General features: G+C 39.2%; 2 protein-coding genes across 6 annotated transcripts in view; one reads left to right on the plus strand and one right to left on the minus strand.

Moving 5' to 3' along the window:
* RBKS (ribokinase) overlaps positions 1-20,515 on the minus strand; it is a 73,004-nt gene extending 52,489 nt beyond the window's left edge. For 2 of the 4 annotated variants that reach the window (XM_026059476.1, XM_026059473.1), the window contains exons 1-2: positions 20,390-20,515; positions 1,435-1,567 (exon numbers count right to left, since the gene is read on the minus strand). In XM_026059476.1, coding sequence (XP_025915261.1) covers positions 1,435-1,567; positions 20,390-20,439 — 183 coding nt within the window. In that variant the 5' untranslated portion in view covers positions 20,440-20,515. Of the gene's footprint in view, positions 1-1,434; positions 1,568-5,692; positions 5,785-7,984; positions 8,138-20,389 lie in introns of all 4 variants that reach the window. The other 2 variants (XM_026059474.1, XM_026059475.1) reach the window with 2 other exon arrangements.
* The window catches only part of BABAM2 (BRISC and BRCA1 A complex member 2), a 189,588-nt gene continuing 189,121 nt past the window's right edge, over positions 20,376-20,842 (plus strand). The window contains exon 1 of one of the 2 annotated variants that reach the window (XM_026059471.1): positions 20,376-20,397. The gene's annotated coding sequence lies outside the window, so the exon portion shown is untranslated. Of the gene's footprint in view, positions 20,398-20,766; positions 20,789-20,842 lie in introns of those variants that run through there. The other variant, XM_026059472.1, reaches the window with a different exon arrangement.

Consider the following 20,842-nt stretch of genomic DNA (forward strand, 5'->3'; position numbering starts at 1 on the left):
TTCTCTGGAGATATTCAAAACVCGCCTGGATGCAATCCTGTGTAACGTGCTCTAGGTGACCCTGCTTGAGCAGGGGGGTTGGACTAGATGATCTCCAGAGGTCCCTTCCAACCTCAGCRATTCTGTGATTCTGTGATTCTGTGAATACCAACTATGAAATTTTACTAAGAATGCAAATGTTTCCAGAAACATGTATTCACTGACTGAGCATAGTCAAGACCATTAAAAAATAAAACAAAATTCACACTTTCAGGGGAAATAAACCCCTTAACATTTAGCAAGAAATGTTAGCAAAGAATTCATTGCCAATTCATGTTGTGCTTGAATCTGATTGCTCTTGAATACAAAGATGATCAAATACACATCACTTACAGAAGCACAAACATCCTCAATATAAAAGAGCACTGTAGAACAACTACTGATAAAGACCCACAGGAATGCTCGCAGGTATAATTTAGTTTTATAGCTACCCTGCTTTAGCCTAAATATCAGAGTGGAAAACCAGTTAGGAAGGATTTCTTGACATGTTCCAGTACTTTTCAAAAAAATCCAGACAGACAATGATCCAACAAATCTAGCATCTTCCCCCAGCTATGGCAATAACAGTGTGGCCAGTCAATGTGAAGTTTTGTCTACAGTTATCACAGGGCAGACAAAAAGGCTACAGAGAGAGAAAATTTTATCTTAACCTTAGTAATGATCACTCAAAACCCATAATGTTTAATTGCAAAAATCAAAAGAAAAGCATTGTAAGAATATAGCATCTGCAAAACTGAATCAGACTGACGGTCCGCTCAGTTCAAGAACCAGTCTTTAGAACTGCTGCGTATCAGATGTTTTGGAAGATGGGGAAGAAATCCCATAGCAAGCCAAGGTGATACAATTTGCCTGTGAACATCTCATCCCAATCTCAAGTAATTAGACAATTATTTAACCCTTGAAACACAAGGTTTTACTCTCCTTCCCAAATTTGTTACCATCTTGTCAGTGTTTGATTTACAATCACTTACAGAGTAAATTTCAGTTTGACTATAGCACGTCGCAAACTGAATATCATCAGTTAAGTCTCGATAGTTGTAAAACTGACCACTATAAAGAGGAGGGGCTAACCAAGTTCGCTTGAATTTTTAACATTTCAAACTTTCCCCAATTCTCCTTTCCATGGTACATCAATCTAAGTTTTGCAGTCTTTGATTACATGCAGTTTCTGGCAGATCTCTAGACCACTATTCTTTGGTTCTGGCACTGTTCTTAATACTGTAAAAAAAGACTCCTGGCCACATTTCATGCTTAAATTTATAGCTGAAATCAGGAAAAGAAAAGGGAGTAAGAGTGGGATTAAGAAAAATCCCGACTTTTCTGTAAATCATCTAAAGTTTTACTGAAACTTGCATGAACTGTTCAGCTGTAATCCACGAGCAAATCAGTGCTTACCTTGCAGATCAGCGAGGTCTTGGCCCCAAGTCGAGCAGACTGGACACACTGATTGGCTCCTTTCCCACCAAAACCAATGAAAAACTTATGTCCAAGGATAGTTTCTCCAGCTCTTGGCAATCGAGTGGTAAGGCTATTCCAATTTAAAGCAATATTTACATACATTAGTGAGTGAAAATAGCAAGCATCTTCAAAATAAGAGTTATACTCTTACAGTCCTAAATGGTCCAACAGCCAGCCAAAACAAAAAAAAAGACCTTTTAGGGTCTCTACTTCACATATCACCAGTTTAAGTTTATTCCTTATATGCCACCCAGTCAAGCTTCTCGTTTATTACAAAAGAAATGCAATCCCTCTCTTAAGTTTGTGTTTCATTTTCTACAAAAGGAGCACTTGATCTCTGACTGGGATTCCCCAGTGCTAACACAATACAGATAAATAATAAACCTATAGGTTTCACTGCTTATGTTGTTTTTCTGTAATGTTCAGCTCAAGTTTACATATTGTTTATTTAATTTCTTTCCATCTAATTATACCTCCTTGAACCACCCTACGTAATTTTTCACCTTGGTGTTCACACCCATCAGATATTGTAGATCATTATCAAAACCTTCCTCCCCTCTGCTGTCACTCAGACACACTGTACATATTTAATTTAATTTTTTTTTCTCATAAATCAAACTTTACAACTTCTCAACATTTTGTTGTTTTCTGACCTCACTCCAATTACATTTGCATCTTTCTGAGGATGGGTGCCCAGAACCAGATGCACTAATACAAGTGCAGACCCATCATCTGTATTCAAGGGAGTCTGGTTTAATTTCCATTTTGGAAAAAAAAAAAACCTGTAATTTTTGGTAACCCTAACAGATGTTCCGGTATTTCCAGCAAAAGTTAAAAGAAAGAATACACACCATGGAGACTATATGGAAGAATTTCTCTGAATGCAAAAGGCTAGCTTCTTTTTGCCATTTCTGTTAAAAATACATAACTCAAAGCTGTCTTTACAACACAAGAATTACCAAAATTTCTGCCTCCTCGAACAATGCATTCCAGGCATGAGGTTTAAAAACAGAAATTCTTCTATTTCTTAGGCTACAAACAAATTCATGACACTTGTGGAAGGAAGGCCTTCTACTGTGCAATAGCAACCCATTCAGTCAACTGACAACTAGCCCAGACAGGCTTCTAAAAGTCAGTAGGGAGAAAAGGGGAGTTTGCAAGAATGCAGAGGAATCTGTCCTAATGAGGAAGAGTTTACCTTCAGCTCGTCTGTCATTTCATAGCATTATTTTGCCAATAAATCTTAGAAGAGGTTCACAGTTCCCAGCCCTCCAATGCTGAAGGAAGGTGAATCAGGGAGAATCAGGGAGGCTTCTGCACTAGTGATTCAGTACAGAGCGCTTTTGAAAAGGATATGCAAAATGTGTGTGCACTGCATTCTGAATTTATGCTGCAACTTTTGGAGCACATTACTGTCTGCAGAATAATTATGCAATTAATGGCATAACATAGTTTTTGATATCCACATTAACTGAAAAATCTCAGGAAAAAGCAAGCATTTCTTCCTATTAATTTTCAATTTCAGCATCCATCAATCCCAAGATTTAGGATCACTGTGAAACTGAGAAAACCTGAAACAAAACTAGTGGAGCCAAACCAGTGCAGAACCTCCAGAAATTAAGATTTTTGCTTTATAGGAGTTGTTGCAGATCACTGCTTCTTCAGTAGTTACTGCTTCTGGAGATATGCAGGTAGGGATGCAAACTCAAGGTAGGGCTATTTGCTAATACCGCAGCCTGTTTTTTCCTGGTGTGTGGGTGGAACTTGAGCGTAAGGTACTGAGGCAGCAGGCCTGTTTTGTGTGGGTGACCACAGAGACACCCCAGAAGGTTCCCATGCACAGCTAATGGCAGAGCCAGGAACGTTCTGTTGGGAAATGTTTACGCCATTTTAAAAAAAACATACCAGCTTTAAAAAAATTATATTCAGTGCCTTATATATATGGAAAGGGTCACTAAGGTAAATCTGTTTCCCCATACTAGCATCTGGCAGGTTGTTTATAACAGTGAATAACTGTAAGGTTTCAAGTAACAAGGTGTAATGAGTGCAGATAAATACTGTTTATTAATGGTAACATCTATAATTTATTGCTATTTTCACCAGTTTCTGTGCCATTAGAAGGCAAAATAGTGATGGTTGTGGAGCTGAGAATGAAGGCCGCAAAACTGAGATGAGGAAACTCCTATTCAGTCAATGCCAGGGTACTGCATGCCTACTTCTAAAATTGTGTCATTCAGTAAAGAATAGTTATTTCACCCAGCCTTGGTAAGAAATAGTAATAGCAGCTCGTGTATAATTCATTTCATCCACAGATCTCACTACACTTTAAAAAACAGAAGAGCATCGTTATTCCTGTTTCATGGGTGTGAAACTTAGGCAAGTCATTTTGCCTTTCTGTGCCTCAGGTCAGCCAAGAAGCCAGTGACAAAACCAAAAATAGAGATCAGCTCAAGCCAATAGGTCACAACGTCTTCTCATTTAAATTCTACAGTAAGAAAATGGTATCAAGTCCCAATTCATTTTCCTTCCTTAGGGTGTTTTTAGGAGATTATAGCCTATTCTAAATAGAATTTGTTTCCACAAAAAGCTAATATACTTTTAGACAAAGATTAGCAATTGCAACATTTCAGCAGACACCTGCTAATAGTCCTGCTCTTTGAGTTCATACGCATTTTCAGGCAGCATATTCAACCATACATATTCTTATTTTAACAGCGACTAGACCATGACTTGATTCTTCTCTCAGTTAAGTTGGCATCAATGTGCAACTCCAATGAAAGCAACATAATTATACCGGTGAAAAAACAAGCTCAGTGAGATGAGAATCCAGGCCTCAGTGTTTAAAGCAGCCCAGCATAACAACTGCCTGCTTGCTGAAGAACAGCTTGTTGAAGACGGGAAGATGACTTTTCTTATTGTTTTGATGAAAAGGTACAAAGCAAAGGGCAAAGGATCAAGTTGGAACAGTGATTTATAATTAGCCCATTTTAAAAATAGGCTAACAGACTAGGCAAGAACATGTGGCAAGTTCCTGTAGCTCCCTGTAAACAACAACAACAACAACAACAATCATTAAATTTCAAGCATGATCGCCAATCCTTTCAGAACGATTTCCCACTCCAACAGCCTATTTTTATCCTTCATATTAAACAAATTCAGAGTACTGACCTACACATAAACCTGGACATTTTTCACTGTAACAGGTATTCAAGAAAAAAATATGTATTTTTCTAATGTAATGCTATTCTCTTGTTGTTTAATTCTGCAACTATACAAGATTACTGAATTCTGTTTCACATCAGACAATTTTAATGAGCATTTTAGGCTTCTGCTATGAGCAGGCAATGATGAGTAATCTGTATGATTAAGAAACCCTATAAATTTTTGGCTTATTGATGGTGCCACAAAGAATACTCATAATATCCTAAAAGTAATGAAACAGCTAATGTTACTCCAAAACTAGGCTAAATAAGTTAATTAGAAAAACTGTCACACTGGCTTTCAGAATTGTTACATGAAACGTTTTGTAAAGTCATTTACTACTCTGACGTAATTTGAAAACATTAACTTGAAAAACCTAATGTAATTTGCTATCCAACAGTCTACTCTCTGCTTATGTGAAAAATTCTGTTCAGCTTTGAGAGAATGGTACAAAGCATTTAACCTATGTATTGATCTTTTATGTCTTACGAATAACCAGAAACTAAATTTAAAATTCTGCTCCCAGCACTTACTAGATGAAATAAAGTGATTATATATATGCTTTCCAAATTGTGCATAGTACTGCTATATCATGTTTATAGAGGAACTTTCACACTTAAACATCCTGAAATACTTTGGACATTACAAATAAAGGAACATAACCACCCAGAATTTCAACAGAGTTTTCACAAAACAATATTTAGGCGTATAAGAGCACACAGCAACACTGCTGGTATTTTTGCACAGGAAATGAAGAAACTTGCATCCAGTTATATTTCAGAGGTTTGGGATAAATAAAAGTACACAAATGAGAATTTCACCATTGCACTGGCTTCAACCCTCTCTTCCAGTAAGTATGTGCCCTAAGTTCCCATAAAGGCTACAGCTGATTAACACTTTTATTTTCAGACAGACATCCTTCAGGAAGGATGGCATTACAAACAAATTTACCGCCTTGTTGAAGCACTGAATCAGAGATGAAAGTGCAGCTTACTGAGTCATTAATGCCACTTTCCATGGTATTCCAGATTTTCTTGAAAAGCTCTCATCTAAGCAGTGACTAGATCATAATCATAGACAGAAAGCCTGAAGGAGGAAGGAGGAGAAAGGGAAAGAAATAAGTGAGCAGCATTTGCAGAAATTAATCTTTAAATAAATCATGGTTTATTTCCAATAAAACCTGACAACTAACAAGCATCTCTTCACTGTTTTCAACACATGAAAGTACCATAAAGGTACATTATTCTGTTAGCTTAAGCTGATGTAAAACCATGCTGATACCATTTTCCCACCATTTCTCTTGCATTGCCTTTATTGCTCATGGGCCTTACTAATTCAATTAATTTTTTTCCACTGTTCATCTTTATTTGGATCAGCAAACTGACCCAACTTACTGTATAGGGGCCAGGGTGCAAGAGAACATGCAGCCAGGACTCAGAGGAGGTGTGAGAGGGAGCAGTACTGCCTTTTCTGGCAACAGTACAGTCAGACTGCCCTAAACCGATCGTGAAGCTACTACTTGACTATTGATACTACTTTGTATGTTGAAAATACTGTATGCTATGGACTAAGTTTTAATTAAGTAGTACAGCATACCTAGCTCATTAGATACATTGAAGAAAAGTAGAAAATACTAGTACACTTCTGAGAAGTGACACGTTCTTTGTGGGCATGAGAAAGGAAAATAGAGAAGTACATACATAACCATTTTTCTTAAAAAAAAAAGAAAAAAATACAAATATTCTCATCAGGCAATTCAGGGGGGAAGCAAATTTGTATGTTAGATTGGAAGTCAGATGTTATCTAAGATGAATGCCATTTACACAGTACTAAAAGAAACATTCAGGCTTTTTTTTTTTTCTCCTGAAGAAAGGTGAAGACCATCTAGGAGCTGTGATCTCTACTACTTAGGCCACGGGTATTTCTTCCTGTGTCTATAACATCTTCAGGTCTCTGCTCCAGCCCTAAATATGAGGAAAACTTGGTTTCTAGGCACTACATCAACACATATAGTAGCAGAAGTGCTGCATTTAAAAGTATCTTAATAAAAAGGAATAGAGCATAAGGGCTAGAATGTTGCTTTGACTCTGTTCTCTTTGAATGACTGAACAAAACAGGCTCTTTCTCTCCTCCTGGGAATTTCCTAGGATGGGGAAAATCCGTGTGAGATTAGAGTAGCTGTAACTAGCCACTGTCTAGTACTGTCTAGAACTTACTGGGCTTTCATGGTCCTTAGAATAGAACAAACACAAAGCAAAAAACAGTTCTTGCCTCTAACTAGGAATATTAATACATTGCGGTGAAAAAGTCCCAAATCTCTTTTGGATATGGCTTAACTTTTTGGTTTAGCCTTGGTCTTTTTTGTCTAGCTTAATATTTTACAGATTTGAACATGTGCTATGGGAAAGTATCCATAACACAGAGAAAAAAAAGACCACAACTCTTTTTAAAATCTGATGTTCGTGACTTGTTTATGCTTTCATCCCTTTCAATAATCCACTAAAATACCTTATTGGAAGGTAGAAAATTTTCAGTATTTATGAAGAGACTGCCTCAGGAATTTAGTTAAATATGGTTTGGTTTAACTATGGGGCTATTCAGCTCTAGGTTCTTAGTCTCACTTCAGATCATTAATGACTGAAAAATGCAAAAGTTACAGAAAATTCCTATTTTTTTCTTCCCCACAGGTCCCCAAACATGACAGATTTTTCTTTAAAAAGTTAACTTTTCAGGCAATTCAAATAATTGATCATTATTTCTTGGATATTTGCTGGTGTGGGTTCTCTCTCTAGCACATAGTAACAAACATCATAAAAACACCGCCAAACTAGTACCTAGCAAAATGGTTGAGGATAGCAGTCCCTTCACAGAGCAGTGCTGAAGCACAGTGGCAGAGTGAGATGCAAAAACTTTAAGCCATCACCCATTCAGAGGTTATTTTTAGACCTGTATGATCTTATACGATTTACAATCTGTCTCCACAGCAAAAGAAATGAATGATGAGTTGGTGCAAAGCAGAAGGAATCTTTTCAATCAGTTTTGCCACCAGGGAAAATAAGTATTTTACCAAACACATAATAAAAGTTATTTTATTTATTTATTTTTTTTAAAGACAGACTTTCTCATCACTGAGTGGGTAAACAACTGAACTGACAAAACTGGTGCAAATATCCAGCAAGGGAGAAAATGAAATGAATGGCTGAGCCTACAGGTAGGAAGGACAGAACAGTGATAATTTCTTAGGAGAGTTTTTTCCTCTTCTAAAATAATACTGTGCAGCTACAACCTCAATTAAAGATGACCAAAATTCATATCATGCAGAATGAGAACAAACTTCCACAGCTCTTCAAATCCCACTTCAGACCTCAAAATCGGGTTCAAAGAGGAACTTCAGTGAACATTTCTGCTGACCCTCTGCACAGAAGCAAATTTTGCCCTCCTAGATATTAAAAGATAAAACCAACAAGAAGACATCCAGATGAATATTCTTAAAGATTTACGATAACACACAGTAGTGCACTTTGATGAAAGGAGGATATAATCAAGACAAAATTTCTGAACTTTTTAGGAGTATGAAACCTTCAACACAAAGGAATTATTTACTGGACTAACTGCTGAAAGTGAAAAGCTTTTTCATGGAACAACAAACGTGTAACTTTTCCTCACATCGTGAGCAGTTAACTTTTTGAGAAAAGGTGGGCACAGCAGTGATGATTTCATCATCTGTGGTATGGGTAATTCTGAATTGAAAGCTGTAGAGATTAAAAAAAAAAACAGGAATCTATCTTAAGATATTTAAGTCTCAGCAAACATTCCATCATTCTTACCAAACATCTGTTTTGTATTTAAGAAAGATTGTGGAAATTTTCAAAATTACTACTCTAACTTTATTTCCCTCCCATGTTGTTCTTCATTGATGTCTCTCAATTACATTATTTTTGGAACTGTAGTTACATAATTATTTTTAAGGCAATCTGACGGTGATGTTAGAATAGACTGTCTCTGAGACATACTGCACTCACCCAGGACTGAAGAAGGATGCCTGCGTTTCCTATCTTGAACAGAATATTGTATCATGATGAAATACCAGGGTTAAAGCAGAAAAACAATACAAAACAAAACAAAAAAACCCTGTGCAACCCTAGCAAAGACTGATATTTACATGCCCAAGGACTGATCAGGTTAAACAAGACAGTTTCAATTCATCTGTTCATCCGTTCTCTACCTCTTAAAGACAGGATTTAACAGAAAACATTGAACAAAGTGGAAATAATATGGTTGAGTGGATAGGCCACAGGATCCTTGTTCTCGTCATCACAGTTTTTACGTACCAGTAAATCAACAAAGTAATCTGTGCTTCAGATTTATTATCATGCATAAAATATAACACTTACTGACCCCAGCACAGGTGTTGTCCTCACTCTTTCCCAGATACTAAAAAAAAAAAAAAGCAACCCCCTACCATTAAGTATACGAATTTTGTACACAAGCATATTGCGTTTTATAAACTACAATATAAAGAGCAACATCACAGATGTGTTTGAACTACCTGGTCATCAAGAGGAAGTACAGTACACCCCAAATATTAATTTTTTTCTGTGATAAGGAGTTGCTCCAAAAGCATGTACCCAAGACAAGAATTTTGCCAAGTGTTCAGTTTTTCATCAAGTTTGTAATGAGAAGCTTCCCACAGAATCCATATGGGTCATAAATGAAAAGTATAAACAAAACAAAACTTAGTTTACATATACTTACTCAACATATCATAGATAATAAGGGGTAATTAATATATTTAAACATAATATGCCAAATTCTCAATGCTTTCACTAGACAAGTTATTATTTTGAAACTCACCCTCAATTCACTAATAAAAAAAGTTCTATCTGAAGCCCAATCAAATTATAAAGGCATCTATTAAAATCTTGGGTTACAATAACAACAAAGCTTCCGGGGCAAAGCTCAGAACCTGCAAGGTGTGTGTGTGTGGGGGAGTGCTTGGGCTTTTTTGGCCAAGGTTAGATCAGCTGTGACAAGCAGGAATCTCCTCTACGTGAGTACCTTTTTCATTATCCAAACTCCTTGGGGAAGAGAGAGCTCTAAATATCAGAAAGGTGTAAGTATAACACTGGCTTGTGAAGTCGGCTGCTAAACCACTCCAGTGTCTTCATTAATGCTTAGAATTGCATTAGCAGCAGGGAGTGAAAGCTGATGGAATACTTGCTCACTTTCACTGCCTCTACATGGAGTCCTATGAGCTCCAGCAAAACTACCAATGCCTTTTCTCAACAGGTCATTTTTCATTTTGTTGCTTCTTGTGGAAAAAAAAAAGAAGAAAGAATAACACTAACAAGATATTCCCAACAAATAATATTAACAGGATCAGACAATGAGAAGGAGGAAGGTATATTCACTCTCATTACAGCTGAGAACAAGGAAAATGCCCATCTTTCCACCTGAGTGCTGAACCTGACCTGTCCTCCCTAATTCTTTCTATCTTTTAAGCTCTATCCAACACACCTTTTTTTTGTTTCTACCTATTTATACTATCAAGGTTTATGTATTTTGTATAAACAGGGATATGACAGAGGATAGGAAGTATAGAAAGTGATGGATGGAGTAAATTAGCAAAAAGGAATTATGGTCCTTTGGAAGCAAGAGTTATTTTTGGAAAGATGAGAGGCAGGAAAAAAACAATACAGAAAAGAGCACTGTAAGAACATGATGTAGAAAGACACCAAGGAGAAGGGGAGGCAAGCAAGAGGAAATCAAAGATGGTTCAGGGATGACATGCTATTGATCTAGTACAGGAAACACAGAATTAAAAATGGTCTAAAGTCAGAAATGGAAAGAAAGAATAATAAAAACCATAAGAGAGCAACAACTGATATATTCTGGAACATTACCACCTTCTTATTTTATAATTAGCTGTCACAAAGATCAACATGTTCCATAAAGCTGCACCTAGTTAGGCAACACACTGGTGAAAAATCATTTTGTATTTTCTTTAGGCTCAAAGTATATGATACTAGGCTTGGAAGGAAGCAGGGATGTCAGCATCACATAACTTACTGTCGCATGATACAGGGGCTAACAACTGGAGCCGTAAAAACAGGCAAAACAAAACCTTACTGGTAAACTCCTATGGAGAGAACAGCTCAGACAACTCCTGGAGGCGACATCATATATATGCCTGTCCAGAGTGCTTTTACACAAATTTGTTACCATCAACTCTGTAAGATTTTTAGTGCAGCTTTTGATTTGTGCCAGCAGCTCTTTACTGTCACAAGTACTAAAATTCATCCAAAGATATTTTTGTCTAGAAATGTATCTAGGAAGAGGTTATTTCCATTAACAGTACAGCCAGCAAATAGTTCATTAACAAGATCAGCATTCTGTGTCTCATAAAGGGGGAGAAGTTACAATGTTCTCAGTGTTGGGTGTTACAATATAATGCATAAGAACTGTAATTATTTTAACAAATATTTTCAAAGGAGTTTCTTCAGACAATTTCCCCTTTGACTATTAGGAATACTGTATGGCAAACATCCAGACTGAAAAGGCAAGAGATGTATTAAATTAAATAGTCATTTTTTTCCAATAATAGCCAGGAAAACAACCAAAACTGTGGAATTTATGTGGAAGGAATTTATGTGGGGCAAACAATCATAGATACATTAATAATAAAACATAATATTGAATCTGAATCATTAGGTTACAGCAAAAGCCAAAGAAATACCCTGAAGCTCTGACAATGCCAATGCCCAGTTTATTGCTATTGTACATTCTGATTTTTTGCAACTGCACAGATGTCTAAGAACTCTACAAAAAGCAAAAGACAGCAGTTGTGCTGTCTGTAAAATGGGATGTTACAATGAGAAGCAATGACCATATGCTGTTGTGCATCACTGAGTTAAAGTGACATCTGCCTGTAGCAGAAATGAACACAAACCCTTCACTTCTGCTGTTGATATTGGACACTGGTAATTCTCCCAACAACCTCTTCCGTGAACACAATGTTACTATTTCCTGATCTTTTTGTTTCTGCAGAAGTATCACTTTGGGGTTTGCAGGGACCAAAGAGACCTCGGCATGAATGCAGAATGATATGGAAGCCACACAGTCAGGTGGTTGCCATAGCATCACCTGACTGCATGCTCAGTAAATATGTGCCAGACCTGTTATGGCATTAGTAATCTCAGTCTCCAAAAATCTACATACAGTAACTCTGTCTTTCTTTCTTTTTTTCATTCCTACCTGGAACTGCTGGTTCTGTTTCCATGAGCTTTAATGGGAGAAAGAGTTTCTTCGTACTATAGCTACTAACTTGGTAATAATTTCAGGGAAATCTTTTCTACATCCCAGACCTTCAGTGCAAATGGACACATTTGTATGTAATATATGTCTTGTATGTAATCAGAGGATATCCTTTTGAGGTTTTTTTTTCTAATCCCATGGTCCACATTCTTTAGACAGATATCTTATAACAGTTCATTTCTGGTATTTGGGAAAAGGCACAGGATGAAATGTGCACAGGAGTAGTATATTTCTATAATTAAACTATAAAGCTAAAAATGGCTACAAATTTTGTCTTGTCTTGCAATACCTACACTGATGGCTGATGGTCTCATTTTTTTTTATTTTTAAATTTTAAACTAACCTCTTTTCCCTCCCCCTCTTTTCTCCAGCTTGTTTAGAAAACTCTACCTCCTTTGCTTAAAAATTCTGAAGTGTTTTAAGGGATGAAATAAGTTACACTGTGAATCCACCATATTCATTTTGTAGCATTAGCAATTGTTCTAACACTTTACACTAGATGATGAATGTACTTTCTTTTGCCATCACAGCTTTGAAACTGGTCTCTGCTGTCACCAACCCATAAGAAAGCGTGTACATACCTAGGGAAACTTAACAAAGAGATTCAGCAACTGATAGCTGGCAAATAGGCACCCATGAAAAGAGATGCAAAGACTGATAAGCACTTGTTTTACTTTTGTGGGTAGTACAGAATAGTTTACTGACCTTCGCAGGGGAAAAATCCCAGTCTAATGAGACTGGAAATTTGTGATGTTCTAAGTCAAGTCATTAAGTAGCTCTGAATAACATAAACTAATAAGGAGTATCATAGTGTGTCCGACAAGTTTTCTTTGCGTGGTGAGAGAATACAAGATGGAGTAGCTGATTTTCTTCTGCCATCAAAAATATACCCCAAATAACTTATCACCTGGCTAGGATTAAAATGTTTCTTAATTCATTTACTCCATTACCCAAGTGAACTCTCTTGAGAATTAAGCAATAGTTTCCCTGCCTCATATGGAATAAACCTAAAAGCTTGGTAAACACTAGTTTTATCTCACAAACCATAATTTTTAATTGCTAACACACATAGGAAGGGCATAATCCTCCACTGATGATATCATAGTCTACTGCCATGGAAATGACTGCAATTTCATAAACACAGGTTTAAGATGACCTCACTTTAGTAGGAAAGATGGAAATTTCAGTGGAATGTGAATGATATTGGGAATAAACACACAAAGATACTATACAGGGGAAAAAAAAGATACTATACAGGGGAAAAAAATTATTACAGTAGTTGGTTAAAATATGGAAGGTGAAGATGACAGCTAGAAGTGCAGCTGAACAGAACAGAGATTCTCCTGACCAAACACCATATTACTGATTTTGAATTACAGGGCTCTCTGAACACATGCAGGGGTTCTACTCCACAAATTTGCTACACCAGACAAGCATGAAATCCCTGCCCTGACAGGCTTACAGTTTAACCACATGAACAAAGTATGGCTATAAGAACACAGTGTAGGATCACAGAACAACATTATAGCTGGAATGCTTCCTAGAATGAGTAAGTACTTAAGAAGTGGGAGGAAGAGAACTGTAGTTTCTTCAAGCACACAAAATAACATGGTTAGACACAAGTTCAGAAGTAAGATCTCAATGCGGTGAGTGCTAAGTATTTTGTCATCAACTCAAGAAAACACATATATTCAACCTTCAGCTTTTAAGTACTCTGAGAGGCGTCAAACAACTCAAGGACTGGAAGTTAAAACTTGCGTGTAAGCTCTGTACTGCAGTGAGCCTGGAATGCTGAGTACTGTGCAAGACCCTACCTTGAGAAAAGAAGCCTGAGCCGAGAAGAGGGAGTGGAGAAATGTAGAAGGAGATAATGATCTCACTTAAGTAGAACCTTTCATCTTGAAGGATCTCAAAGCAATTTACAAACTTAAACAGCCCCAGACACTGCAGCTGGTAGGAACAGAAGCAGACATCTGGGAACTCATTCATGGGAAGGAGGAGGTAAAAGACTATTTACTGGGTGCCATATCTCCAAAATGCTGTTGCTGAGAGAAGATATCAAGACTAAAACAGAGCTTTTCCCTGAACCTTGCCATGCAGCCGTGTGGGAAAACTGCAGAAAGTGAGCAGGCAGCCAGAGCTGGCAGAAAGAGAAGCAGAAAAGCAGAGGGACAGCTGGGGAGCTGTTGCTATGTGACAATCCTAAGATTGTAGTTTCCCTGCCTTTTATCTTGACCCTGACTCCATAGTATCCTCACACTTTCTGCATTAAAACCTCATGTCTCACCTATTATTTTTGCCCTTTTTAAAACTTTCCTCCAACTTCTCTTTACCTTTTTTCCTGTCTTTCTACAAAGCAGACTCTCCACCCATAATCTCCAAAATGCTTTCCAAATGCATAGTAAGACAAATACCAGGTGCTGCCTCTGGGTTACCGGGAAGCCATGACTTCAGCTATGGCATTCATGTAGTATAGGCCTGACTGTAATACTATGGGGACTATTCTTTAGCTCAAAAGCACTACCATACTATTAAAAAAAACAAACTAGATAAACAAGTTTAAAAAAAAACAAGACTCATGTTAGCTATTGCTGAAATGGAACTGCTTCTGGAAGGAAAGACAGTGCCTAATTGTAGGTCACAAAATGAAGACACCAAATGAAAGAGCAGTGAGATTTTAATTAAATGGAATCCAGAAAGCAACACTTTTCCTGCTCTTAGGTCAAATGACATTGTGTGGTCGATTTCATGTTTAGATTTCCCAAGACTCTTAAAGCTTCCAAAACTCTATTTAAGAAGGAAAAATAAAAGTTTTTATGGATAAGAGCCAAAGACAAGTGTTGAGCAGGTGTTCTACACACCACCGGTGCTTCTTAGATATGACCCATAGCATCGTCTGTTACCCAAACAAGAGTTTCTTTCACAGAGTGCCAGCTGTGATCAATGGCACACTGTTTCTGACTTGGAGTTCATAAACTTGTTTGCAAAAGCAGCTTTTGTAATGGGTTAAAAAAAGCGATTGGTGGCCTTAGCCGAGTTATTTTGTGTTAACTAACCTCCAGCCAGACATTTTCTCCTCTTTTCCCTCTTTCATATTTTGTCATCTTTTATTAAATGAACTTTGCTGAAAGCTTTTCAGCTCCAGAGTACAATATCCATTATTTTTAACACATTAAAACATTAAGTTTTAGACTGCTGTCACACCCTAAAATATACTGGTCATACGGATGTTGGAGTTGGGGGCAATTTAATGAYTGTTCACAGTAGTGAAAACCTCTTTTGATCTGAATGAGCTTTGGAGCAGGCTCCACAGGAGGTAATAAATGTCTGGGCCATTTCTGATATTCAAAAGCTGTATGTGAAGAGAACACAATTTTCTTACTGAAATTCAACATTGAAGATTTCATCAACTTGTTTTTTACCCTTTGGCGGGGGGAACGGGGGAGCTAGATACAGCTTTCTTTCTGCCAGGCAAGAGAAGGCAGAGGAGAGTTTCTCCAAACCACATTTAGATCCTCTAAAAGGATCAAGGCAGAACAACAAAACACAGAGCCTGCATGTCCTGCATTTACTATACACCCAAACTTTGCTGGGTCAGAGAAGATGACAAGGGAATAGTACAGGCTCTGAAATCAAGCCCAGATTTTTCAGTATTACATAAACCAAACAACTCACAGATGACACATTCTCTCATGCCTTGATGCCTTCTCTGGATCCAAAAGATTAATTTCCTCAACTGGACTAAGCTTGTATTCCTTCACAGTTGTGCTTTCCCATGCTGCTGGCAACGGCAGTTTGACTACAATGAGGAGTGGCTGCTGCAGGGGAAGCACTGCAGCTAAAAACAAACACACAAAKGAAATGGATTTGAAGGATTCTAGTGAGAGAACTTCTCTCTGCTGCTAGGAGAAGTTGAGGAGCAGAAAAAAAAATAAAAGCAAGAAAAAATGTTAAAAGGTGGTGACTGTGCATGCATGAGAAATGAAGGAAATGAGAACACATSGAAAAGACAGACCTGGAAACAAAGCAAAGCAGTCATATGTGAGACTTTCCTTGCTCACTCAAAAAACAAACATAAGAAAATTCCTTTACATATTCTCCAGAAAAGTGTAAAATTATAGTCCCAGATATTACACTTCAAAAAAGAAACTACAGACACAGCTTAAGATCATGGACATTTCCATACCAGAAGAGGCCAATGAACCATTTACTCAGCACCTCACCTACCAGTAACCACCACGAGAGGTTTAAGAGCAAGATGTAGAATCTCACTAATAGAGATAACTTTGCCATTTTACACAAGCAGAGATTTAGCCCGATAGCAAGGAGGCAAGCTGTGCCAGTCTTTGCTAAGTCTAGAGACATTAGTGTCCTAACGCATCTATAAGGCTTCACGCTACTCTGGGATGTTAATTCTAGATATGCATTTGTCACTATTGCTCACTCCAGTCTGGCAACATACTGCTTTGTAGCTCAGTGCTTCCTCTGCCATGTCTTTCTTTTCTTGCAGAATGCTTTCAGTCAATCATTTTGCTTGTTGTAATAATTATTGACGACAGTGGTTACAACAGGGGGCTGAAAGACAGAACTTTTAGTTCTGCTCCCAAAAGGGAATGAAGCAATCTGAGGGGAGGAAAGAAGCCCACTGAAAACTAAGACTTCGAATTTTGAAAGTCCTAACAAACATACAGTCTTCCAGTATTCGGGCTGTGGCCTCATTCTCTTAAATTAAAGTGAAGAACTGTTGCTGTTGCGACTATCCAAAGACTTTTTTTTCCATCCTACATTTTGTTCTTTGCTTTTGCTGTTTTCAATTGCCATGCCAAAGTTTCTCTTGTTTATTCTGATTGTTTTAGTGTGTCTGACTCTCATTGGTTTATATGTTTAGTCTTGTCCTGATTTAATATGAATTAAAATGCCACTGCCACGACCAGTCTGCAAATGTGAGTCAGAGCAGAAACTATTTAAATAATACTACGGATGGTACCCGTCTGGTTTGATATCTAGATCACACAGAATAATGCTGTTTTTGTTTTCTACTACTATTGCTTGCTATTGCTAGTGAAGCGTTGATTGTGATTGTGACCACAAATATGTTTTGTTCCTGGTCCTATTATGCCAAAAGAGTGTGGTTTACTGCATGTATGTACGTGAGGTTGTTTTGATTATACTAAATTCACTTTGGAAAACCCACATTCTGCCACTGCAGCGCTACAGGACAATAAGAGAAGAATTTCCAATGAGAATAGTACTTTTAAAGCAAACCACTGGGCCCCTTCCCTTTAAAAGAATATAAAGGCACATCATCCTTTCTTCTGAATTTGATTATTTCTAAAAATTACATATGAATACTATCTTCAACAGAAGGTAGTACCCTTCTCTTTCCTTCTTATTCATCATGTAAAATGACATAGCAAATTTCAAATTGTACATTTCTATTTCACGCAGTGGTTACGCTTCTTTAAATCATTAGTTTACTGTGCTGAGTAGAAACATTACATGATAATTTTTTCTACTGGTGAATCTGGCTACCATATGTCCAATGGCAGCTTTAAGCTTATCTTTCAGATTTTTAGTACCTTTCCTGTAAAGACCTAGGAATGTTTACCACTTTGTCTGCCACTCTTAGCTTCTAGTTTTCCAGACAGAGGGCCAAGACTGTATTCTATCAGTTTGAGTTATAACATAGCATTGTCTAGCCCTGGCACAGCCTCAGCCAATGTGATTATATTCTAGGAAAGATAGGTTTGACTGGTGAATAAGCCTACCAAACACAATGTGTCCAAAAATTTGCCTGGCCTCCCTAACTTGCATGACATTCACTCCTAATACAATCTATTCCATCGCTTCCAAATGGATGGTAGACAAGCACTTAACATGATCATTGCTCTCAGTGCCTTTTCCTTACTGAAATACCAGCACGAATGACAGAAATCTTACGCTCTTTGATACCTGATGAAATGAATCCTAGCTTTAAACCTAGAATATACAGTCCCTACTAAATCCCAGACCTAAAGACAGTCAAGAGGGACCCTACTGGCATCAATCTTAATCTTAATCTGGCAGTTTTTACCACATCTAAGAAATCTTACTCATCATTCTCTGCTGGTCATAGTTTTGTTCCCCACCTAGGGGCATCCCAGCTTACAGTTTAAGATTTTCAGGTAATCTTACCAAGATTTTTGTATCACAGGACACACGTAAACTATGTCTGCGTTGTTATTAGGTAGAGTTTTCAGTGAGATTGAACCCTTGTCGGCTAAATTTAAACCCACTATTTTTCCTAGTTTATGAAGTGCCTGAAGTCCCGAGTTATTAACAGAAAGAATGAGGCAGTCCATTCTTTTCCTGTTTAATCGAATTAGCTTATCACTAATAAAAAGCCCTTCACTGCTCCTTAAAGTACAGGCTAATAATGGTGAGTCAGATCATTCTTCTGACAGCATTTGTACTGTTTAAGAGTGAAAAGAGAGATAGCTTTCTTTCAGCCACTTAATCTTAGTGTAACAGCATCTATGGCTACAACCCACGTTTTAATCTCCAGCTACAGTAAGGCCAGTTAATAAGGTTTCAAACAAATGACCATATTTCTATCAGCAGCAAAAAACATGGGGAGGTTTTTATGTTTGTTTGGGTTTTTTTYAATCGTCAAGAAAGAACCCAAAGCTGCAGCTGTCAGTAGCGTTTAAACCAGGGGACAATTTTTTGATCTTTTTTCAAATTTTAGAGGGACAGTAAAAGGAAATTCCTGAGGCTCAAGCACCACGTTTTATATTGCAACATACATCACAAGCATTTGATCACTCACATATATATATGCCAATATCAGTTCTACAGGATCTTACTCTGACTTACAAGACAACTATTCTTGGAAAACTGCCAGCGTGTTCTGCAGATTACATAAAGCACTAAATGACACAGGATCTATGAATATTTAATTTTTAATTGTTTTTGGAATGCATGTCTATGCTTAAATTGCACTTACTCTTCAGAATATTCTTCTAACCATGTATTCTACACTTTCTTGACTCACAGGCTTTGATATAATTGTCTGCTGATTCAGATTGAGAAATTGTTTGTGTTTTTTACTGCAGAATTCCCAGCAGGACAAGCTGATGCATTCCAGACAGATATATTTTTAAATCTTGTTTTAACCAAGTCTGCATATATAGTTTTAAAACAGATGTGTTTAAAATAGTGCAAATCAAGAACTGATTTGCAAGTTTACTGGTGCTGACAAAGTCAAGCAGTTTAGGTTAGTATTTGCATCACTGCCAATCCTTGCAATTTTGTTTGAAGTCTTCTGATATATAGTATTTATTATAAAACCCAGGCTGCTGGAATCAAGAGCATTCATGAGCTTCTCTACTTCCATTTTTAAAAGTTTCTAAACTTCACCTATGTGGAAAAAAAATGGCAATGAAAYCCAAGTGCCTAAACCTAAAAGCAAAATGCCCAGAAGATGAATCAAAAGGAATGAATCCATTAATTTAAAAAAAGAATTCCAGAATTTTGAAGCCAGCTTTGGGGTGCAGAGGGGTGCCTTTTTTTTTTTTTTGAGGGGTTCCCATTTCCACTTTTGGATCTGTACAGATATGAATGGAGGAGGCCTTCTTTGTTTCTCTCTCCTTTTTCAAAGTGTTAGGTAAAATGTAGTCTGCAAGTAATCAAACTATAACCTATTTTATCATGGAGCTAATTCCAGTTTCTTTACAGTACTAAGCTTTCTCTTTTGCTTTTCTAGCAAGGACAAGTACTTTGAACTGAAACAAGTTACAGTTGACCAGTTTTATTTACCCTCTTAAAATCGTGTCTAACTCCCCTACTGATAAAGAGCAACAGACGTCAAGATTTCCTATGCAGATTGCCACGAAATGCCGCTTTTTTGGCAAAGCTAACGCCGAGCCACCTAGCACAGCTGAAAAGACGAACGCCAGCCTCTCTTCTCCCTAAAGTTACAGGCAGCCGATCAAAGCGCCAGCCGACAGCAGGCTCAGCCCTCTCCCCGCTCCCACTCTCCTCTCGGCGTTACCCGCGGCGCTGGGCTGACATCACCCCGGCCCCGCCGCCCCCACCGGCGGCGCGGCTCTTCGGCCCCGCTCCCTCCCCCTACGGCCCACGCCGCCGCCAGTTCCCGGCTCCAGCTGCCCCCGGCCTGGCCCAGAGCCCCGCGCAGCTGCACCTGGCGCCTGACCCGCTCCCCCTGCCCAGGGGTGGAAGAGTACGTGACACCCGGCCTCCCTGGCCCCGGGCACCGGCGGAGGGTGCGGCCCGGCCCGGCGCGCCCCAGGGAGGCCCGGGAAGCTCCGCTCACCGCGGCGCGGCGGCACGGCAGCTCCGCGCAGCGCGGGCGGCCGCCGGGCCAGGCGGTACTAACCTGACCAGGTCGGTCATACAGGATCCCACTACCACCACCTCGGCGGCCATGACGCCACGGCCAGGCCAGGCCAGACCGGGCCGCCCCGGGCCCGGGCCCGGGCGCGCCCGCACCCTGCACCCTGCACCCTGCACCCTGCACCCTGCCCCGGCCCCGGCCCCGGCCCCGGCGCGGCGCCAGGCCCCGCCACCTCCCCGGTTGCCAGAGGCAACGGGCGGGGGCAGCCGGCCGGGGGGCCTCTGGCGGCGCGGGCTGCCCTGGCGAGCGCCTGCTGGCAACGCCGACCCCCCACCCGCTCCGGCCGCACAGAGCCCACAGCCCCTCGCCGCTCCCTCCCGCGAGCCCCACGCCTGCGCGGCGCGCGTCCGCCCCGGCACTGCCACGGCCGCCCATATTGAGGCCGGTGAAGCCCCCTGTGGGCCTGGGGAGCCGCGGGCGCGGGGCCGCGCCCGG

Source organism: Apteryx rowi, unplaced genomic scaffold (genome assembly GCF_003343035.1).
Source record: "Apteryx rowi isolate R43461 unplaced genomic scaffold, aptRow1 scaffold_158, whole genome shotgun sequence".
In the NCBI taxonomy this organism is placed as follows: domain Eukaryota; kingdom Metazoa; phylum Chordata; class Aves; order Apterygiformes; family Apterygidae; genus Apteryx; species Apteryx rowi.